General features: G+C 38.3%; 1 protein-coding gene across 5 annotated transcripts in view; it reads right to left on the bottom strand.

Annotated features, from left to right (window-relative positions):
• The window catches only part of RNF19A (ring finger protein 19A, RBR E3 ubiquitin protein ligase), a 54,679-nt gene that overhangs the window by 16,819 nt on the left and 14,312 nt on the right, over positions 1-23,548 (bottom strand). For all 5 annotated transcript variants that reach the window (XM_064647536.1, XM_064647564.1, XM_064647556.1 and 2 more), the window contains exon 2: positions 3,612-4,360. In XM_064647536.1, the coding sequence (XP_064503606.1) occupies positions 3,612-4,228 (617 nt within the window). In that variant the 5' untranslated portion in view covers positions 4,229-4,360. The remainder of the gene's footprint in view (positions 1-3,611; positions 4,361-23,548) is intronic.

Below are 23,548 nucleotides of genomic sequence, written 5' to 3'. Positions count from 1 at the left end.
AAATTCAAAGGAATAACCAGAAAAACAAAAACCAGAGGCAATGAAAAATTAGTTGAAGAAAGGCTGCGTATCAAGAAGAGGGATGAAGATTTTGTACTCTTTTGCCTGATATGCTTTTTGCTTGATAAAGATTAGAAAATCTAAGAATTGCTGCTCTCTTCTAATAATGCGAGCAACACAAACACAGAGCAAAACCACTAAATAATTCAAAGAGAAGACAGAATACATTTGCAATACTAATTCAATAAGGTTTGTTAAAATGACATTGGAAAACTGATACAAAAAACAGAATATAAAAAAATTAGTCTGGGAAACAGTTCAGGCTATTTCCTTATCTGTGGTCCTTCCCCAGAGAAGGATCACCTATGTGACAGTGTCCCTTATCAAGCCCCTGCAGGTAGGTTACAGCCAGTCCAGACTTTCACAGTGTTTCAGGTAACAACAACGATCAGGATACATTTGAGCTCACAACAAAAGCCGAGGATGAAATAGCCCAGGGTCAGAAAGTCTGTGGTGCCAGCAGGATGAACCATTCTGGCACTGGAATGGTGTAGTCTCAGAGACACCACAGCTCCCAGACAACTCATCCAGGGTACAACTACTGCAACAAAGGTTCTCCTCCAAACTAATCCATAGTTCTCTGCTTGGGAAGATAAGTTCTCCACAGGGACAGAATTAATAGGAATACACTTAATACTGCAGTTAACTTTGTTTTGAGATCTTTTTGGTTCAAATTTTGCCATGTCTATGATTTGTTTTTTACCCTAAACAGAGTGAAAGACAGCTGAAAAGGTTTCATTCATTGTTTTTTTTCCTGAGAGCACAGAGGTCCATGATGTAAAAACCCTAATGTTATAAGTCTGGCCTGGCTCCCCTCTTCCTCTTTTTTCTTTTCTCTCTTATTTGCTCTGTATCTGGTCTGAATTTTTGTCCTCTTGTGATGCCCAAACCCTGAAACAATATTACATGGGATGTTTTATCAAAGCTGGGAAGAGCTGAAGCATTGTTGTGCACCATCCATTTTTTACCTATTTGTGTAGTAAATTTTTCCTACCAAAATGCTGCACTTTGCACCAGAGTTTCCGATTTATTACACTACTTATATCTAATCTTAAAGTCAATTCCAGGAAATAATGCTGCCCTCTGAAGTTTTTGCACCTCTTCTACTTTGGAATGAATTGCAAATTTAGTAAATGCATTCCATCTAGCTCCCTCATGAAATATTTGATCCATGCTAAAATCATGTTAGCTACCATCACAACTCTAATGCATTCTGCAAGTACATTCCAAAAACTGTTCCTTCCTCCATCCTCCTTCTACGCTCCACAACAACATTAAATCCATGTTACTACTTTCTATACCACTCCCACTCCTCCTCCCCACCTCTCTGTGTGTGCTTTCTCCCAGCTAGGCACACACTGACTTGCCACAAAGTGCTATGGTGGCTGCCAGGAAGCTAAATTTAAAACCATAACTGTAGGATCCATAAGCAGGTATTACTCTTGCTGAAGGCATTACTGGTGGTCTTTCTTTTGCTCAACCAGTATGTTTTTTTCCCCCAAAACTTCTTAGATTAATTTATGTTGAATGTTCAATCCCTGCTGCCCAACATATCTGAGAGTTCTAAAGGTTTCAAAACAAGCAGAAGGATGGGAAAAAGACAAAACATGATTGCATGAGCTCTTATTCCTTCAGGATGACAACCATAAACAATGATCCTCCTGAGAAGTACCCCCATAACCAACTTCATCCCATTTTAAACTAGTACTAAGAATTCAGTGAGGAGGTACTATCTGTGCATTAAAAGCAGAACTTATTTATCACTGTGAAGCATTTCCGTACCACTTGAACTCTGTCATGAAAAGTCATGTTAGCAAAAGTACAACATAAGGTTGCCCATACAGTACTAGTTTGTTCCCTTCACACACAGACATTGGCAGTTTATCTGCCTGACAATATACTGTGTTTTGCACAGGATTCCACTCCCAGAGTAAGGAGATACAGCAGGTAGTTCTGGATCAGTAATTTAAATATTTGCTGTACACTAATACATTGCTGTGGTCTCACACAATTGCATGGAACTTTAACTGCACTCTGAAAACCCGCTTTTTATTTTTATAATGGTGTTACCCATAGCAATTATCACAGTTTCTGACCATTGAAAGATACTTAGAAGTTTTTTCTAAAAACAGATAAGAAAATTGAAGCACAAAAAACAGGCCAAGTGAAAAGTCTCCATTCAACAAACCTGCCTTAGTCTACTTAATTAAGTACTAAAAAAGTATCCTAACCATGAAACACAGTTTAATAGAAAATGGTTTAAAAGTTCTTAAATGCTTCCCCTTACCTCGAGTAACAACGACTTATCTAGAACTCAAAAACTCAGGGAAACTTGAGCAAAGCATACTTCTGCCTATCATGTAATACATTCTAGTAGTTTTGTTTTGCAGTGTCTAAATATTAAGAGCAAGCTGTACATTGCTCACATTTTTTCTCCTTCTCTCCTTAAACTATACCTGAGCAATGCCATCCACTTCGGACCAGATACGAAACTATGACCTTTCCAGTCCCCGCTTTTGACTCAAAAATTCTGTTTCATTTAAAGTATGAAAGCAAAATTGTACTTGAAATAAGTTCTAAACATTAAGCACCTGAATATTAATATTGGAATATTTAATCTACCTAACAGTCAGTCCTATTCTGCTTGTTCTCTTCCAACATTTGTCCATTTCCTCATTCTACTTATTGCTCACCTGTGAGGCTTTGAAACACAGGTGTCATCCTCTGAGTTTTTATTGTGTACTGCACATCCAGACTGCAGTCATGGCTATAACCTTTAAGCAGCACGATAATGCAAACAGTCTCTAAAAAGCAGCTTGCTGAAGAATGGCATTATGAGACACCAGCAGCAGAAAAGCGTGATGAGCTGCTCAGTAGTATTCAGCCTACTCATGTCAGAATTCAGCATGGTTTCAGAACTGTTTAAGTACTAAAGCAATGTTAAAACATTACGTTCCTCAGATAATAAGCAAGAACAAGCTCATTATCTTACATCAGAATCCTGCTGACAGGCAACAAGCGCTGTCTCAACAGCACTTCAAGATGGAAGATATCTCTAGCAGGAGAGGTCTTTTAATTCAAAGAAAAGCTTAAATCATTTTTCACAGTTAAAAAGCCAAAACACACACTGTGCTTTAACAAATAAACTAAGTTAAAAGCAGTCACCAAATCTTCAATTCTCTTTAGTTTCAGCTTTGCACCACTGCCTTGACAGTGCAACACTTCATTTTTTTTTTGTCTGACGTAGATACATGGCAACCATTTAGCGATAAAAGTTCCTTGACACTGCTGAAACTCCCTCGGTGCAGAAAATAAGAAAAACCTACTTGAGAAAGGGTTTTATTTTGGAAGGTGGGTTGTGGCTTGGATTTTCATTTATTTTGATTTCTTGTATTTTAATTTTTTTTTTTATAGAGAATTCTGCCTGATACCTATTTGTAAAACACAAAACAATATGCTAAAGTAAAGCAAGTAACTTTTCAAAAGCATAACACTATGAAAATGACGTATTTAGGCTGTCACTTTTTCGCAGATATGGGAAAAATACATACCCACAGTCTGGAGCTGGGCACCACCTACAGTCAGGATCCGCAACCAGCCACCGCCTCAGCATAAACTCTTCATATTTTTCCATCAAGATGTCATCATTTAATATCAAACGGATATCATGAGGATTAAATCGTTCTGAGCATTCTGGACAGCTAATATTAACTCTGCTCTCGGAGATTTCTATCCGGAGATACTGACGCAAGCAATCCACACAAGATCTATGGTGACAAGTCATTATCTCCGGGAACCTGTCCTTGGAGTGCCGCAAAAGGCACAAGGGGCATTCCATGAAGTCTCCACTTGGTTTGCTGCTAGAGGTTGTTCCATTATCAGAAGAGGTACATGTGGAGAAAATAGAGTTCTTGTCTGTACACATTTCTGAATGAATACTTTCGATACTTGCAATTCCATCGACACCTCCATTTAAATCCCTAGACTTGCGTTTCGTGTCTTTTTTTCTCCGAAAAAGTGAGCCCAATGAAATTCTTCTTTTCTTTGGTGCCTTTTTAACCGATGGCAAGCTCACAGAGGAAGCAGAAGACTGGAGGTCCCGATCAGAGCCCATTTGCCGATGTAAACTCATGTCTAGGCCACTCATCAGAAAAGAGTTAAATTTCATACACAATCCTAATCATTTTTAAGGATCAAACCGAGTCAGAGGATACTGGCATATTATTATGTAATCCAGTTTGAGAGTCTTCATGCAGAAAATTCACGTGTCTGCTTCCAGCAAATTCTTTAGAGGAATTCCCTATATAAGGAGGAAAGAAGAAAAAAAGGAAAATTAGAATCACAACCATCACTTTTGGTTCTGAAAGGTTACAGCTCTCTAATGACATGTTATTCCTATTACTACCATCTTCTCTTACCATCTGACCCAATACCTCTTTCTGTCAACCTTTTCTATCTTTCACATCCTTCTTATCCTAACAAGCCTGACATTTCCCTGTGGTCAAGGACTATCTTTGTTACACTTAATCAGTGCGGAGAACAGCATCTTCACTCCCCTACTCTCTTAAGGGGGGGCAAAAATAGGGAGTGTGTGTGTGCATGTGTAGAAATTACCAAAATCCAAGGTGACAGCTAAATGAATGTACAAGTTCCTCTAGAAAGCTTAGTAACAGGCTTCAGCATTGGAAACCTTTCTATTTTCTCTACCTTACATTTTCCACACATGTGATAAGGTCAACTAAGAATCCAGTATAGTTAATTAAAAGAAAGATTTTTGTGTGTGTTTTGAATCCACTTAGGCTGACAGCAGAAATTAAATCACTGTAGCTAAACAACTCAAGATATTCTCAAAATCTAAGGGTTCTCAGAGAAATATGCATATTTATAACAGAAGGCATCTGAATATTTCAGGGAGCAGAGCTGCAGAGTGAATGACAGCCAACACTGCCTCGCCTTTCAACTTCTACATAATCAAGCAAAGAGTGCAGTTAAGGTGACAACATCTGAATCTTTTATCAGATTGCTTTTTGTAAAAAAAAAAAAAAAAAAAAAAAGGCCCCCAAACCAGACTCCCATCACATATCAAGCTTCAGTTATTGCCTATGTACAAGATGACAGCAAGAATTTCCTTCTGTTCCCTGCTGCTTAACTCACTGGCTCCAAGAGAATAGAAAAAGAAAGGTGTTTTCCTATTTTCCTCTGACAGAAGTGGCAAATCACCTCCAACCAAAACCACTAACTTCTCCCCAAACATGCAAACATTCCCACTTCTTGGAAGCTTGATTGTACAAAGCGAATTTTTCTAACTCTCAGTGTATTGCTTCTGTAACAGAAAAATGAGAAGGCATTTCTTACGTGACACCAGTGCTGCAGACTCGAATCCAACTATTGCTCGCACCATTTCTTTCCTCAGTGTTTCCCAACTTAACTCCCAGAAAGGCATGCACTGGGTTTCTATGACTTTATCAAAGGATAAAATCAGAAACCAGATACAAAAAATAAGTCCAAAGGTAGAAGCAAAGGAATGTAGAGATGAATGTCTCTATTTACCAAAGCCAGGCATTCTGCACACCAGTGAGAGACCGGCACAAAAACAACCGCGTGCTGTGTGTGTGTCTCCGGGAGGGATCACTGAGCTGCCTGGTTCAAGACTAGGAAGTTTCAGAGGAAGACTGACCAGCAGCGGAAACAGGAATCCCTCTCCAAAGAGGAAACACAGAAATAGCTCACGGCCTGTCCATCCCACCAGAGCAATCTGCGTAGCAAACCCATTGCTCAAACCCATTGCTCAACCCTCTTCAGACCACCGCAGCAAGGTGTTGAGTATGTCCCAGCAGGTAGCCAAGACAACACTACTCAGTTTATTCTACCACCCAGTAAAGTAGCACCCCACAAGAATACTGTCTTCTTCAAATGTAAAAGTTAAAAAAGGAAAAAAACCATAGACATCCACCATAAAAAAAACCCGAACCAAAAACCCCCCTACACCTCCTGGTTTTGATAAAATGAGGTCTTGAGGCCCTTGAGTTTTTGGAAAGAAAAAAAAACAACACTATATTCTACTTTTCAAATGCTGAATTATTACTGCTTTTTTTCCTTCTTTTTTTTATTTTAATAAAGGAAAATCTTACCACTGTGAACATATTAAAAAAAATAATCTTAGTTTACTCCCAGGGTCGAAAATAAAGCATATTTCAAGAACATAACATACTCTTCCTTCCCTCCTAAGGGAACATTTTTATACTAAAAATCTAGCCAAAAAGAATCTTGGATGCTTTACCTGCTTCTGTTCCCAAAACAAATTTAATAATTTTACAGCCGCTGTTTCTCATTACATGAACTAAAACATTCCTTTATGCAAAAAAAAAAAAAAGGAAAAAAAAAAGAAAAAGAAAGAAACTAGAAAAGCCAGCTCCACAATGATTACAGAAGGAGACATCCTTCTCTCTAGCATCTTGGCATGATGTTGTATCACAGATACATGCAACTGGGAGACGGCGTCTGAAATATGCTACAGATACAGCCTATGGATGACAATGAATTAAGTTTATGTTTTTAGAAGTGTAAGGATAACCTTAAAAGCATTATTAGAATTGGATTATAAAAGCTTATAAATGCTTAAAAGCATAATTGTAACATTGGTATGTTCAGACAGATACTACCAGGGCAGTGGAAAGTGCCATCCTCCCTAAACCAGGAGAGTCCATGAATGAAATGAACAGCAATCAAAGCACTCATTTCAGGCAAGAAGTTTTTTGTTGTTTTTGTTTTTTTAAGAAAAAAGTAAAATAGAAAGAGGTAGGAAGTAAACACAGTAACACAGCCAAGTCTATGACTACAAGCCATCCCCTCCTCCCTTTCTCTGGAGAGGAAAGAATGTGTATTACAGCATTTTTGCCAGTTCCAACAGATGTACAAAATCAAGAAATAGCAGCTCTGGTGCAGAACTGGTTGTACTTTTTTTTTTTCTTTTTAAATAAACAAAGATTCTCCCATGCCGTAAAGAAAGAGACCAGTATGTCCTATAGTTCTTTGAGCAATGGGATCTGATAAGCCGTCTCTCAAAAATAGAAGATTGCTCTTCTAAGGAAAATAGTTAAAACTTTGAATGGATCTTTGAATGGAAAAGTTGCCAGTTATTTCAGACCATCATCAATTATGGTCTCTAGATTTAAATGCAGAAAGCTAGTTTTAAAAGCCATTAATTTCCTTATATAGTAGTTCTGGATTGACATTTTAGTGACGTTCAAAGATGACTTTGCCGAAGTGAAAAGATTCAGCAGATGATTTATTACAGGAAAAAATGAAGACAAATGTTACAATGCTAATAATGATCAGAGCCGTACAAAATCATAAAAGCTTTCCTAGCGCAATCTGGAGCACCAGCCAGTTCTCATGTTGTCCAATCCAACACAGCATCTGCATGTTTTTGCTGACAAAAAGAAGGAAAAAAAATATTTGATTCTGTACAGCCAGAGGACACAATGCCCGTATTATTCCAGTAACAATGAGTCCACATGAAGTAGATACACTGTGTGCAAAATGAAGCTCTGAAATCCAACTACTTGAAATGAGCCAAAGACACACAAATTATGGTAATAACAAACAATCTGATTTTCAGGCAAAATTCACTGCAAGTTTTGCACTACCCTCACGGATAAATTCCGTCAACACACAGAAGAAATTAATATGGGCAACAGCAAAGGGACAGAAAAACCACAGAGCACAAATCCTAAAAATTTAAGTTCACCACTGTTCTCAACATTTCCTCAAAAGCACTTACTGACTACAGAAAAACCATGCTTCTGGCTTCCCGCCATGCCCGAAGCTCTACCACAAATCCAAATTCCAGCCGTGCTTCACATTCTGCTCGTGCCACAGACTACCACAAAACACCAGTTGCCACAGCACAAACACACCTTGTCATTTGAAGATTTCCAAAAGCACAAATGACATTTACAGTTGTAATTCATGTAAAGCTCAGTACTTAACTGCTATCTGTTTCTTCTGCAATTCTGCCTAAGCTGTTTGCTGGGGAAACCTAATGAACAACCAGTTAATTTCCTTCTGTAATTCTTTTTGACCATGTTCCTTTAAGTAAACATTATTGCTGACCATATAGTGAGGGAGGGAAATGAAATCAAATAATCTCACAAAAGGAGAAGTTTTCAACTCAGAGATGACTGGGGTGAAGAGTATCTTCTAGTATGGTTCTCCCATGGCACAATCTTCGCTTGTCTCTTACCAATTTCAAAACATTTTGGAAATGCCCTAAGGGCAGCTGAGGATAATCCTGCTATTTTGCAAGAAAGGAGCAGCAAAGCCCTCTTTCTGTAAGCCTGCTGGGGCAAACTAACCCAGTCATGCTCTGAACTGTCCTATAAACACATGGGAGGCACAAGCTCAACATGCTGCCTGCCTGCTTCTCCATTACACATTCAACCTGGTGTACAGGAGCAACAAATCAGGCAGTCGCCCATCAGGACAAACAGCTTCACACACGTTTGCAAAATGAAGGCAGGCTTAAACATTTATGTAGAAAAGGAGAAAACCATAATAAGCATCAATGTAGTTACATCCTCACTAAAACCCTTAAATATTCCCTTGTAATTGGTGCTTAAACGGTAAATTTAGACTTCCCCTGTTCCAAGCAAACCCTCTTTCACTTAGGCATTTGCTCCTCCAATGATTTAACCAAGCACCGACTCTGTTAGCATAGTGAAAGTTATTTCTTGATTAAAACTGACTACTGACAGCTTCCCCTCCGACATCTGTAATTCCCAGCATCTATACTCTGTAGCTGCTTTCTGAGATGCACTGATACACCTTAAAGAGAGCTGTAACAAAAAATCCTCCGGAGCTTGATTTTCATACACCAGAAAATCACAGATCTGACATATATTTCTGCCTCCTCCTTCCAATAAGCATCTCCTGTCAGTCGCACAGAATTTCTAAGCAATGATGTTCTTAACATAGAGGTACCTCTAAGCATCTAACAGAGGCATCAAACTCAAATTTTCCTTTACATTTAAACCATGATCTAAGAACTGTAAACACAGTGGAATAAAATATGCAAAAGCTTAAGCTACCAAATGAAATATCAATGTACAGGATTTTGAAACAAAGCAATTAAGAATCTCATTTCAATGGCCATTCTTTAAATGCCAATTCATTCCACAGCAGTTTTTTTTATATTGGGAAAAAAAAAAATCCAAACACTTTTTCCTTAGGATTTCTGAAAAAATATACTCCTACTCACTTTACATGTGCCTCAGATTCAATTATACATCTAGCATTGCTGAGTTAAAACAGAGAGAGGAACAAACTGAAAAGTTCAACAATTTTGACATCTATGTGCTTCTGCAACACTGTGTCCCATTAAAAACACCCCACCATATTCACATCAATGCACATGGTGTCAGAACATGCTAGCACCCTTACTTGGTTTAATCACAGATGATTTAGTACAAGCAGAATCAATACCTTGCAACTTGGAAGTAAACAAATGTTGTTTCTGTTGAAACAACAAAGGTTCTGGCAGAACCTTTATATGCACTAAGTCGAAAAATAAAATCCTTTATTGGTAACATAATGCAGCATATTGTGTTAGATGAATGTGTATTGTGCAGGTGAAATGCTTAATTGCAACAATTATCAGAATGCATTTATGACTCCAATATACTTCTCTTCAAAAACTAAAATCAAGAATAGTTACATATTCCATGTAATGTTTCAAAGACTGTAAAGATACTTTAGTTTGTGCAGGGTTTTTGATGTCCTCTATCTTCGGTTTCTAATAAAAGGTGAAAGAAAAAGTTGATACTATTTGGATTAAACTGAAAAGTTAATCCTACAAAAGGAAGTTAAAACATTTGTACCAGAAGATTTCTCAAGCTTTTAACTCAAACTCAGACCTACAGATACTTGTCAAACATTTACACTGATTTGTTATAGTATGACAGTATGCAAAAATGTAAAGTCAAGGTGTCTTAAATAATTCACTTAAACTGAACTGTGTAAAACTACCTTAAAAATATACTCAGGCAAATTTTACTTTATTATGACTTTTCTCTTTTGAAAAAAGGGCACCAGTATGGTAGTTTGCATTTTATGAAATTAATTTTTACCCTTCAGACACTTTTGCAGGAAAGTATCTTTTACTTTCTATCCTGCTTTGTTTCAGAAGCCACGTACATGAATGCTTCTCTTAAAGCGTGAAGACTACTCATTACAAAAGTTAGACTTGCTTCTACTAGTAGTAAATCCAGAGCGAAAATTACTTGATCATTTAGTTAATTACATCTCATTTCTTTACGCTTACAATGGACTGTTGATAGCTGCACAGAGGCCATTATTTCAAAAACAGGATTCCCAAATCCACAACTAATCCAAGACAAATTTTTCAAAACCTTTAGAAATCTGCCATGTCAAGTCTCAAACTTCACATATCATCTTTAAACAACAGAAGAACAGCTCCGGTGAAATTTCACTTTTTTAACTTATCTAAATTCAAAAGCCTGGGAGGGAGCAGAGTTCCCTGCAAGCATCGTACCAAGCATTCACTTATGCATTTGACATTGGAGGTGACAGTGGGATCAGTGAAGGTGTTGACAAGATCTGGGACATGCCCATATGAGCACAGAACTGACAAGCAGAATTGAGTAGGGCCCTTATCCCTAAAATGAAAGGAAGTTAAACCCCATGGGACAGGCCAGCTTGGCACATGTAGGTCACTAGACCACTGCCAAGGGAGAAACAAGGGATCTTCCAGGAGCAAAAGGACTTGTTTTAACATATGGAAGTTTCTACAAGGCACTCAGTTTACTTTAAGGAGAGTCTTCTAATAATTAGTCTCTCCTGACTTCTTACGGAGAGATTCAGATTTGATGTTAGGAAGAAATCCTTTACTCAAAGGGCAGTGAGACAGTGGCACAGGCTGCCCAGAGAAGTTGTGGATGCCCCATCCCTGAAGTGTTCAAGGCCAGACTGGATGGGGCCCTGAGCAACCTCATCTAGTGGAAGGTTGTTCCTGCCCATGGCAGAGTGGTTGGAATGAGATGATCTTTATCATTCCTTCCAATCCTGACTATTCTATGATTCCACGTTAAGCATCTCTGATATTCACAGATATTATCACACAAGAATTAAGAGAAAAGCACTTATGAGGCAGAGATAGTTCTTAAAAGTCTAGTTTCTAGTTTACTGCACTGTTACCATGTCTCAGTTTATTCTGACTGCACTTTATTTTTCCTTAAAGTCCTGTGTCAATTATCTGGAAATTCTATTTTCACTTGTAGAATAAAGCAATATTGTTTGTAAAACAATGAAGCAAACAGACAGACTATGAACCTGCTTGAGCTCAAAGCCTGAGAGTCAGACTGACCAGGCATAAAAATCAAAAGATTGACAGTATTTAAAATACAGAGAAGCCTGCAGAATACACACTGCAGAACTGCCAAAAGTTAACTGATATACAATGTTCTATTTTAAAATTTGGAATGGTACGTAGCACATGACAAACCAATCTGACTGCGAGAAAAATCTTCAACAGCTTATTAAAAAAAAAAAAGTTATGCTTCTTCCCTAGAAATTTATGAGCAATACATCCTGTATCACGTGTCCATGACAGCTGCTATTAAGAAAGGAAGTCCTGCAAGTTGCTCAACTCATTCTGAAAGTCTCTGAACAACTGATTGGCAACTCCAGCAAAACTGGTCCTCTTGCAGATAAAATGCTTGTAAAGAAGAAAGTGCACTCAAAGTGCCTTCCCTCTGTCTGGTGGCAAATGGGCAAGAATTCCTTAAATTCTAAAAACATTAATTTTCCAAACCAGTAGCATTAAATCTGGGTACATTGTGTGCAATGGTTGACCAGAGCTAAGAACTCAGGGGAGAGATGCTTTCTATTTGTGGATCTGCAGGCCTGCGCCTGCTGCAAATAAGAGTAACTGGATGAATTTTCCCTTATCTAACCCCGCAGAGCAGTCTTAGTTCAACCATGCACTCGCTTGTGTGTCAAAAGCCTCTCCTGTGTACTGCAGTGCATTCTGTAAGCAAATGTACACCAAACTCTGCCAACAGAAATCAAAGTCTTGGAAACACTGGGGGGGGGGGGGAGGGAAGGGAACAAAAAAAAAAAAATCACCAGAATTTTTAACTATTTTAATCCTCAAAACAAATCCCATAAACCCAAAACCTTTTCCATCCCTAAAGTAAAAATATACTACAAATTCTGTTTTTAAAATCTTAACCATCTGTAAGAGCAGTTAATATAAAAGAACTAGGGAACATGATTCTAAATTCTGTCTTCTAAGAATGCATATACAGTATGAACAGATCCAGTCTTAACAAAAGCACACATGAAACAAACCACATTATCTGGCAGTACCAAAATAATCCCAAAGCAAATTTTCAGATTCTTAGCTCTGTATTTATGTCAGTTGAAAGCAAGTATTGCCCACTTTTGGTTTTACTCTTTAAAACTACTGCTGAATGATAGTTTGGTATTTCCTGAAGTTGCTTTTTATTCCACAGCATACACTGCAAAACAATCAGAGTAAAGACATACATAGACACCAGTGAAATAACAACAGAAAGTTTTGTTTCCTGCAGTGTCACCAATCCTGCAAGTGGAAAACATTGCAACACTCCTGAATGCTGAGATCATTCCTACAGAAAAACTGTTCCAAAATGAAAATAACCAATACTCACAAATTTCCAGAATAAGCAGATTTAATTTCAGGTCTGTAATTTTGCCTGGTAAAACAGTAATGGCTACATACTGAATTCTGACAAGCTTTTGTTTTCAAGCAAAAAACGACTGCCCTACTATAAATACAAACCAAATAATGTGTACTAAGATATAAGGAGGGACAAATACTGTAGTAGACGGATCTGAAACCATGAACACAAGTTCCAGAGGGAGCACACAGAATTTGAACAGCACACCAGAGAGACAGCAGCTTGGGGGGATATAAAAGAGGTGTAACAGATCTCAGCTACTGGCTCCTAATGATTTTTAAATTCAGCAAGAGTCAGAAGTTTCTGTCTCGTGCTGAGGGAAGATATTATTGTCCACCTGACTGGTAGCATCTTCCAGCTCTGTTTTTTTTGTACCGTAACTAACCTCAATTTTGGAGGCAGAGAAGAGAGAAATAAAAAATAAAACCATCCCCAACTCAAAACCACCAAATGCCCCCCCCGATCTTGAAATAGCTTTGCCTCAAATGAAGAAATGCTGGAAGCTATTAATGGATTACCTCTTTTAATTCCCCGGTGCTATTTTACCGATTTTATTAAAAAAATATATACAGATATACTTTGGATAAAATTTTTAAAGTAAACCAACTAAAGGAACTAAAAGGGACCAAGTTAGTAAGAGTTTTGAATTCTTTCAGCAAGATTAAGTTTGGCGGACTAACCAGACCTTACTTATAGGATAGGATAGGATAAGAACTTGGTCACAGATTCTGAAAGCCACTGTGACAACTCACAGTGACTCACTAAGTCACTGTAAACTGATGGTATCTCAGCCACTGAGAACTACTGCCCTGCACTGGGCACTGGTCTCGTTTGACATGTCTCTTTATAGAGAAACTAAGAATTTTGGTAAATATCATTCAATATAAAAACTTTCAGAAAAGCTTGGGCAACTGAGTGAATAATTCATATGTTATTCGAGCAGCAGCAAGTCCAGGATATGGTCAAAAACTGACAGAGTTTTCTGAACTCTGTTATGGCTGATGCCACAACTTCTGAAACTGCCCTCAGGTCAGGTACTAATTGCACCAGTCTAACTAACCGCTCCTGTTCACTCAAGAAGTGAGATTAGTGCAAAGTCTAGTAAAACATGCCCAAATCTACTGCAGCTTGACCTATTAATTTACTCTGTCAGTATGTTAACTGAAAAATTCTGCATGGATGTATTTCAAATCACCAAGTCAGTTTTTTGTAATCACAGTTCTAAAAGAACCGATGCAATTTCAAATACAGACCAAGATAAAAAATAATAATAAAAAAAGAAATAAAGAAAAAAAGAACAACTGAGAGAAAAAGAGACAAAAGCTAAGACAGGGAAGGGTCTAGCCAGGGAAACAAAAATACTCCATCCTGCCAGGAACACTGCCTGTAGCTTCCAGACAGGAAACTCACTGCCTCCAGAAAAACCACTGGCGTCATGAAACGGCAGAAGTACCATGAAACTTATCTCACAGCTGAACTGAATGTAGAATGAAAGGAGAATATTAGGAAAGGAAGGTAAAAACAACCTGACTAGCCATCAAACACACAGATCTTTGCTTACGAATACATCAGGTGAGAATTTAAATCTTATTGATGTATCTTTGGATGAAAGAATTAGTGGAAAAGATTCTTCTAGTTCTGCTGAAAACAAATAAATTAAAAAGACCAGGTTGAAAAGATAGAGCCCATTCAGCACAGCCAGGAAGAGAAGGGGAATGATCTAGCAGCCTTTACAGGCAGACTCCACTGGCATTGTAACTAGTGTAAATGCTAGTTAAAAAGCACAAAGGAAGAAAAAGCTGAATGCTTGTCATTTAAAGTACATATGATGTTGTACCTATGCTGGAAATAGAATATATTCCAACAGGAGGAGTTATTCTGCCAACACAGTTATTGCACCTGCAACAACATCATACTATGCCAAAAAATATGCTATGTCAGCACACAACAGGATTTAGCCAGGTTGATGAGAGTTTTTCCAAACTGACAGCAACACAGACTGAGGAGTAAACAGAGTTTCCTTATGCAAAACAACTGCTGCACCAAATGGCTGGAAGAGTCAGCGCAAAACCACCCCACTCACGGCTTTAAAAACTTACTCTTGTGAAACTTTCTTAGTCCTCATTGCCTTGTTAATGGCGTTCAAGCATGAATCAACACAGGGGAGTTTGGGAATCCCCTGCAAACCACTGGGTATTAGCCAGAGGCCTTGCAGTCCTGTGTGTCAGGAGATGTGCTGGGTCACACAGAGCTCACGAGACCCTGGCAGCGCTGCAGCATTCTGGACTGTCAGAAAGCTTCACATTCAACCTTAAAAAATAAAATTAAATACTCAAAGGTTCCCTGTTGTGCTTTATAAACTTACCAACAGAATACAAAGCCAGAAAAAAATGCATGGGACCTACAGTGATGTTCCTCTGCCAGTTGAGGATGCTGCAGCAGTTCTTATTGCTTACTAGAGACAAATGAACACGTGTCAAGACATATCTGCACTATTCTATTTACTCCATTACTTTCAAATGAGCAAGTTACACCTCCACTGCCAGGCCTCACAACAGAGTGAGTATTTCTGAAGTACAACTCCCCTGCCTTCATGCTTTTGAGGAAGGATTGCAAAGCCTTTACCCCTCCACATACCCCCTCACATTCACACATGCAAATTCACATATTCTTTCTGTGCTGGATGTTACTTTGTTTTCCCTCCAAAGCATCATCTTAAACAGCTCTTTCTACATAATTATGGAAACATCATTAGTTGGGCCCCTTTGTGCGACACATCATCTATTTCCAACAATTACAGGCACAAAAGAAAATATGAAGCAAGCATAATGCAATTCCTAGAAAAGCTATTGCGTTTATTTTCTCCATTATTTAGAACAGCTAAACACTTTCTAATTATAGTTGCCAAACAAACTTGTATTATTTCAGGTTCTGAGGTAAAACCACACTTTGTGGTTTTTAAATAGTAACACTGGTAATATGCTTTCAACTATACCCTTTTTAGTAAAACTTTAAAAAAACCCAACACCTTAAGTCAGATTTAAAAGCTTCCTAGACCACAGACACATCACATTTGGTAAACTGAATTAGTACAGAAGATGCCACCTCCAGCCATGAATACTCTTTAGCCTAAACCTGAGATACAGTCCTTGAACATCGGGACGATTTTTTCCTTTAGAAAGCAGAGTAAATAAGTTACAAATGCTTTTTGTTTATTTTTTAAATCACTTGCAATCCTACAGCTTGACTTTGAATCCTGCTCTGATGGCCACAAATACAGTTCTCCTGAGCTGTTTGCATCCAGATAAATCTTAGATGAAACAAGTATCTTAAATTGAATATAACACATAGGCTTTCATATTTATTTTGCAGTCAAAGATATTTGTTTAATTGGCAATTACAAAAGTAAAAACTCTGTTCATCTTAAAAATAAAATACCACTTTCTTTGGTGGATCATAAATTCACACAGCACCTTTAAGTCCTTGCTTTCTTTCTACTTTCAAATTAACTATTATGAATGTCAAATTGTAGCAGATGATTGCTGATTTATTTTCTTTTTGCTTATCTAAACATACTGTTAACACTGGGAAAAGCACCCTTGACCAATACATACAGTTTGCCTCTGGAAAACATCTTCACTTGAAACACCAGCAAAGAACTGTTTCTGTAATCACAGTTTAAAGAGCTAAAAGCAATATCCTGCAAGCCAGCGGTGTCAGGCACAAATACTTACAGAATAATCTGAACGTCTGTAATAAACAAATGGGACAATACGTAGTTTATCAAGTACATTTTCTACCCACAAAAGATAAACACTGAGCAGCAGGCTACAAGCACAATTCACAGTGACACCCCCCCTCCAAACTCTGCTTCCATTCCAGCATGCCATCATTCCAGACCGGAGCGACTGAATGTGCGCAATGCAAAACCTCACCCTAACTCTGCTGACGTCAGAGTTTTCTTGCCAGCAGACTCTTTAGAACTTACATTAAGTCTCCATTGTGCTATGCAACTCAGAGGTTGCATTCCTGAATGGGAAAACAAATGCAGAAGAGCCAGGAAGAGAGGGGGAGGACAAATTCAATTTTTCAGCCCGGGATTACAGCTGTATCTGGCACAGTCTGTGCATGTGACTGGCTCGTTTTGCAGGCTTCAGGTTAATTCTCTCTATCAACCAGAGCCAGGAAGAGAACAAAGCAGTGGCAGGAAGATCCAAAAAGGTCATCTGCAGCAACCAGCTCAGCAGCAGCCGGCGAGCTGGTGCTGTGTGTGTGTCCTCCTGGCTGCCTGGCAGGAGGGCAGCACCAGCCCTCGGCCAGCACACCTTGTCCCTTCGGGCCACACCACCTGACCCACAGAGTAAGGGCAGACAGCAGTGCACCTCTCTTCTTTTCCATCTTCAAAACCAAAACAGATTCCTCAAGTCAGAAACATTTGAATTATTCTAAAAGCAGAAACTGGAGCCAAAGCTAACAGTCTGTATACTCTGCAGATCGCTTAAGACTAAGGGATTGCTGAAACTGCCTGCAGACACCGTGTCTGCAGTGGTGGCAGAATACCTCACACTGACTGTCTGGGAAACAATAACACTAAAAAGATCTTGAAAAATATCTCAAAAGCCTCTCCTATTCACTCCTTTCTTTTTTTACAGTGACCAGGGGTCACCTTTGCTCCAATCCAACATCAATAACATTCTGAATTTTTACTCAGAAATGCAGCATTCACTCTCAGCAAGCCACACACAAACACGAAGGCACATTCACAAGTGTGATGGCTCATGTCACAAATCCTCACACTCAAGTCTGTAAGCAAAAGGACATTTACAGGCACCTTACTGCAACAAGGACCTTGCAAGCAATCTTCATGCCTTACTCTCAGCTACCCCATACATTTACAATAAAAAGCTCCTCACTTCTGTCGGAATTTCTGCCTGACATATACCAAGTGGCACATGAAACAGAAGAACCCTCACTGAGAACAGCAGTTCTGAAACCGATTTAAAACCTGTATTTTACAAACCTGCACTGAACATTCCAGGATAATGACACTTAGCTTCTACAGCCACTGACATGAGACTGTTCTTCAACAAAAATCAGCTCTGGGGAGAAAACTGAGCATCTGACAGAAACCAGACAAGCCACAGATGATGTTCACATTTGAACAAAATCCGAACCCAAAGAGCTTCAAGTTTCATATTCCCAGAGGGCCATGTCTGTCTCTAGATAACCTGGTGACACTGTCAAACATTACCAGCAGTTAACTGTAGTTTACCAAGGGATCCTGTTCCAGCTCAGTGGACTGCGATCTGGACAAACCTGTATTTGTGTTTGCTATCTCCCAGCAAGACCAGATCAGTACAAAATACCTGGACATGATGCCAGCTCTCTTAGGGAAGTTCACCTATCACAGCTTCCTTCCCCTCAACTGCAAGGATTACTACACAGGTATAAATCCAAAGCTCTGCTCTCAACCCAGACCTTTCCTCTGGCTATTGAAACAAATTCAACAAATGCAGTATGTTTTCTCAGGGTGGGTGGGGAGGAAGAAACAGCCAGAGTAAACAAACTCCAAAAGTACTCAAGATTTCAGTAATGGGAGTGTTATCACCAGCTCCATTTTTCAGGCAGCATAGACCTGCCTACAGCAAAAGTGAAAGAGTGCAAGAGATTAATTTTTTTCTCCACGTCTGCTTTATAATGCAGGACAAAAGTTCAACAGAATGAATAAATATCCTTGATGATTGTTTCATATTCAGTCTGAAATGTACTTCTCTAACCTTGTTACACTGCAGTATGTGTGTGGTTTCCTTGCTACAGCTAGCACGAGACAAAAATGAATCATATGCTGTATCAGTGCCAAAACAGAGAATAAAACAAGCCCAACTGCTGTTATTGAGGAATGAAAGTCCCCTACAAAAACGTCAGCTGCACATCTGTTTCCATTGTAGGATTAACTTCTTCAGTGATTTTGATTTTCAACAACTTTACCTGAAAAACAAGGCATATAAAATTACGAAGTTCTACTAGTCTAGAAGTGAGACATTTTAATCACATCATTTTAACACTGCTGAAAATAGAAATTTTTATGATTTAACAGTTATTTAGAAGTTTCAAGTCTGTGATTCAAAACAGCAGATTACACAAATTTTATTTTGAAAAAAGTTTTTGTCTTGTTTTGGGTTTTTTTGGTTTGTTTTGTTTTTTTCAGTTCTGGTATACTGTCTGTTTTCAGTAAGGGGAGTTTACACTATTCTCTAAACAATTACTCAACACTGCATTAAAAAAAGCTGTAACTGAAAAGTTATTCAGAAATTACCTCTGAAGTTCTTTTAGCTGTTCTTTCCTTCATTTCTCTTTCACACTCATCTCTTTTAGGATCATCATTATGAACAAAGGTATGTATGACAATTCACTTTCTGATTTGCAATCCCACTGTTCAGCACTCATCCTCAAATCATTCTACTAACAGAAAACTATCACAAACTGTATCGAAGGAACATAAATGATGCTGGCTCATACTTACCAGGGGTTAAGGACTGTGACAAGTCTCTTCTTTCCTTCTATGATTTTCTTTTGCAGATTCTCGAGTTTGAGAGCAATAATGTGAAATGGGGAAAGCTGTCATATAGAAGGAGGGAGATTTGGTCTAAAAACATTTAAATGCAGCTGTTTTAGTAGTTTCAGCCTACATCACCCTCAGTTCCTCCATCCCAGCATGCAACCTTTTCTTCCTGCTCTTCCTTGCTTATCCCCTTTCCTTCTACCTCCTCTGCTGTCTCTCTCCACCAGCTTTTCCTATACCTCCTCTGAGGTGGAGGTAGGCAGCTCCCACTTAGTCTCAAACCTTTCAATCTGGCAGAGAACCAAGAGCAGAAGGAAGCATTCCCCCTTTCTCACTTGGGTCTCTCATTACTGACTTGATGCCTGGCAGCTGTGAGACAAAATTTAAGTATCTCACCAATTGCTACAATGGCTGAAAGTCTGGCTGTATGTGAAATGCTCAGGAATTTTGGTGCAACAGCAATCATTCTTTAAAGAAAATGCTCAAAAATATTTTCTAAAACTTTACCATTCCTTGCAAATTTTCACAGGGATAGAACAAACATGGAGCAAGGCTTCTCTTTGAAAATAAAAGCAAAATAAAATAAAAAGACAACCACCTCTGCTCCAAAACACAGACATTATAACTTTCTCAGAGCAGTTGCATGGGATTATATTTTTAAATAATAAGAAACCTTTGTCTTCTCAGAAACAACTTTTGGTGGAAGTTTTTTGTTTGTCTGAATATCCACATTAAACCACAAAATATGTTTCAGACCAACTACATTTTGAATGGAATACAATCAAAAACCTGAATGCCTGGTTTTATAATGTGAAGTATTAATCTTATATAAATAGGATACTGTTAGTTCCCAGTGTTGTGTACACAATACTTGGAACTCCTGATACACTCCTAGAATTCTTTGATGTGTACTTGATGATAGCAGCCCTAGTCAAAATGAATACCTATCAAGACCCTTTCCATACATACACACCCATCCATATAACACACTTACTGCATATCTGTAACTGTGTCTTTCCACGTATAGTACAAATGCTAAAAACAAAGCATGAAGAGAAAGGACACGTAATTCTTATTTTACAGACAGAAGTTTCAGGCAGACAGATAATGTGACTTTCTAAACTCTCACACAGACAATGCACAGAGCAGCTGACGATGGACAGGGGGAACGTGAGCCAGCCTGGGATTGCAGGAATGGTCAACCTTCTACGTCTGAGTTGCAAAGCATTAAGCCACAATAACTTCACAATTTGCACTCATTTGTACTCTAATATTTGTAGTACACCAGTCCACTCTCTCATCACCATGGCTGTCCTTAAAAACATTTATAAATACCACCACCACCTGGAGCAGAAATAAAGCCTGTTTTTTCCTTCTTCATATGTATCCCCACAGTCCCTCTCAAATATTGTAGACCACGCCAGCACAAAAAGACTATGTTTCTCCCTTTTATCCCCTTCTCATTTTACAGTATAATATCTTCCATATGACTGATGCCATTGGAGAAAGACCCCTGACGTTTTTCTTTGCTCAGCAAAATGGTCTGTAATGGTAGCCTGGAGATATTTAATGCCATTAAACAGCAGGCCTTTCTCATCCTTGAAGGACCACATATATAGAAGAAAAGACAAACAGTTGATAAAAAAAGGACAAAAACAATCCCAAAGAACTCAGTGACATTTCTAGTACTCACTTCATAAACTATAACAGAAAAGTGTTGATACTTTTAGACTGAAAGCTCACCATAATATGAATTTAAAAGCTTGAAGGCCTTGATTTGCTTCTCCATATGTACCAGGCCAAACCAGCTATATTATCACTCAAACTAATTCAGAAATATAAATTTGAAAAGGATTTAAATAACATACTATTGTAATTCCAAATTCAGTTCTAAAAAAAGCTATTTAAGCAATTATTTCATTTGATTATGTTTTGTAGAAGAAGCTGCAAACTTCCAACTCTCCTAATTCATAAATTTGCAAATTGCAGCATGAAACACAACATCATGAAAAAAATACCCTGTTGGAAGTGCTTATCTTTTTCCAGGCATTTGATTGAAAGGGAGGGGATGTAGCTTTTGTGTAAGATGCAAAAGTTTTCTTTCCATAGACCTTTAATATATACTATATAAAGGTCAATCTATATTTTACTCAAGTATCACAAATCTCACAAGAATGTATTAAAATGTCACAATTTTAATACATTTCAAGATATCAGTAAACACATCAAAACACACACTGGTATTTAAATAAATCACTGACATTCCCAACTAGCCTCTAAGTTCACAGGAACACAACAGCAGTTGCACTCAATGAGTTCAGGATCCTGTCTCCAGCACATGTAAGACTCCATGGTGCAGATCACTGGTGAAACAAATCTTCTCTTGGACCAAAGCCCTAAACAGGAACTCTTAACTTTCAGACTGGTTTCAAATCCAAAAAGTACATTTATCTCCCTGCCAGTTATGTTCTAGCACTTTCTATATTGCCATCCATATCAGTACCAAATTGCTCTCTCAATGCTGTGAATACCCAAGGAAGTGCATGGTAATGCACCCAACGGCCTAATAAAACACAGCTGAAAAAATTACTCCTTCAAAAACCAGTATTTAATTTGCTACTAATCCAACTGAATATCTCTTGTTCTCATGCTATCATATGAGGACAGAAGTTCTAAGTTATCCTCATCTTTCTCATATCTGAAATAAATTTCCACCTAGACCGCTGTGAAGCCTTGGAGCAGCAGTGGTAGCCAGGGAAGCAAGTACATGACCAGAGACTGACAGAGGGAAGTATAGTATAAATCTCTGCATCATTTACAGCCACACACAGCCACCTGTAATACAGTAAGTTATATATTTTCAAGATTTACAAACAGTTGGAGGATACTTGTTTCTGCTTTTGTCAGAGCATTAGCAGAAAAACAGGAAATGAATCAGACTGAAATAATAAACCTTGAGAAGAAACACCATGAAATTTTTTGGTTTGATTAATTTTTTTTAAAGTGACAGGAATTCAACAGACAAATTGATCTAAAAATCGGTTTTAACAGATAGTAGAGTAACTATGGATTGTTCAGAAGAGTCTTTTTTTTTTTTATTATGGCATACCACAGGTCTCTTCCACAGTCTGATGCATCATTATCTGTATACAAGTGCCCTGACCGATGGAACACCAGCCAAGATAAGAAAGACAGGGGGCTGCCAAACAAGCATCCGTGCCAAATCACTGTGATCCCTTCATCTTCTTTCCAGCTTTGCCGCATGACAGGCTTTATTTCGAACAACTCTGGGCCTCTGTTTTACAGATACTGTTGATAGTGTATTTACATTCCACTAGGACTTCCTTCAATGAACTTTGAGAAATAAGATACAATGACAACAAGAAGTCTAAAATTACTTTCCCATGCAAGTGCAAAATCCCATCATCTTTGAGCACCATTTCTTCTGGACTGTTTCATCTGTTACTTAAGAAAAGTGAAAACAACCACGTAAAAAAAAAAATAGAGATGTTAACTATTCAAGAGAATGTCTTTCCGCAAAAAATTAACATCGCAGTCAAAAGCCAGATTATTTTGACTCAGGATGACACAGGACATTTTTAAGACAGCTCCCTAATTGCATATTCAGAAGAACAACAGAACTAGGCTGTATCCCTGACCAGATACTTTACTAATCACTTGAATTTCAACTTTGCACAAAAGTATTTCTGCCCCTAATAATAATAACTATTTGGGGCGGGGGGGAGGGATGAACAAAACCACATCCTGAGCAGTTACAGTTTTTCTCATAATAATAAATTTACCCACAGTGGTCAGAAACGAATGTGTCTCCCCAAAGCAACGCATAATTTCTGTCCTTTCCTAGTCTGGGGTGGGGAAAGGACTTGGATTCTGTTTGGTTTCATTTTAAAAGTGGAAGGGAAATTTGACAACCTGTTAATCACTATATTAGCTACCAAAAAAAAAGGAATATAGCAGGAGCATTCTGATCCTCTGCATATAATTAAGCTTTCTTAGACACCTGACCAGGTACCACACTTTGGTTTAGAGGTGAATTCCCTTTGCTTTCCTTTATAGCATGGGGTGAAGTAACTCCCTCCTATTTCATATTCCCCTCTAATTACATATAACATCTATAATAGCCCACACTTTTTACCAAATTAATTGAAGAAAAATATCTAATATT

This window comes from Pseudopipra pipra, chromosome 1 (assembly GCF_036250125.1).
Source record: "Pseudopipra pipra isolate bDixPip1 chromosome 1, bDixPip1.hap1, whole genome shotgun sequence".
Taxonomy (NCBI): Eukaryota; Metazoa; Chordata; class Aves; order Passeriformes; family Pipridae; genus Pseudopipra; species Pseudopipra pipra.
This window is presented reverse-complemented; position numbering and strand designations above follow the sequence as displayed.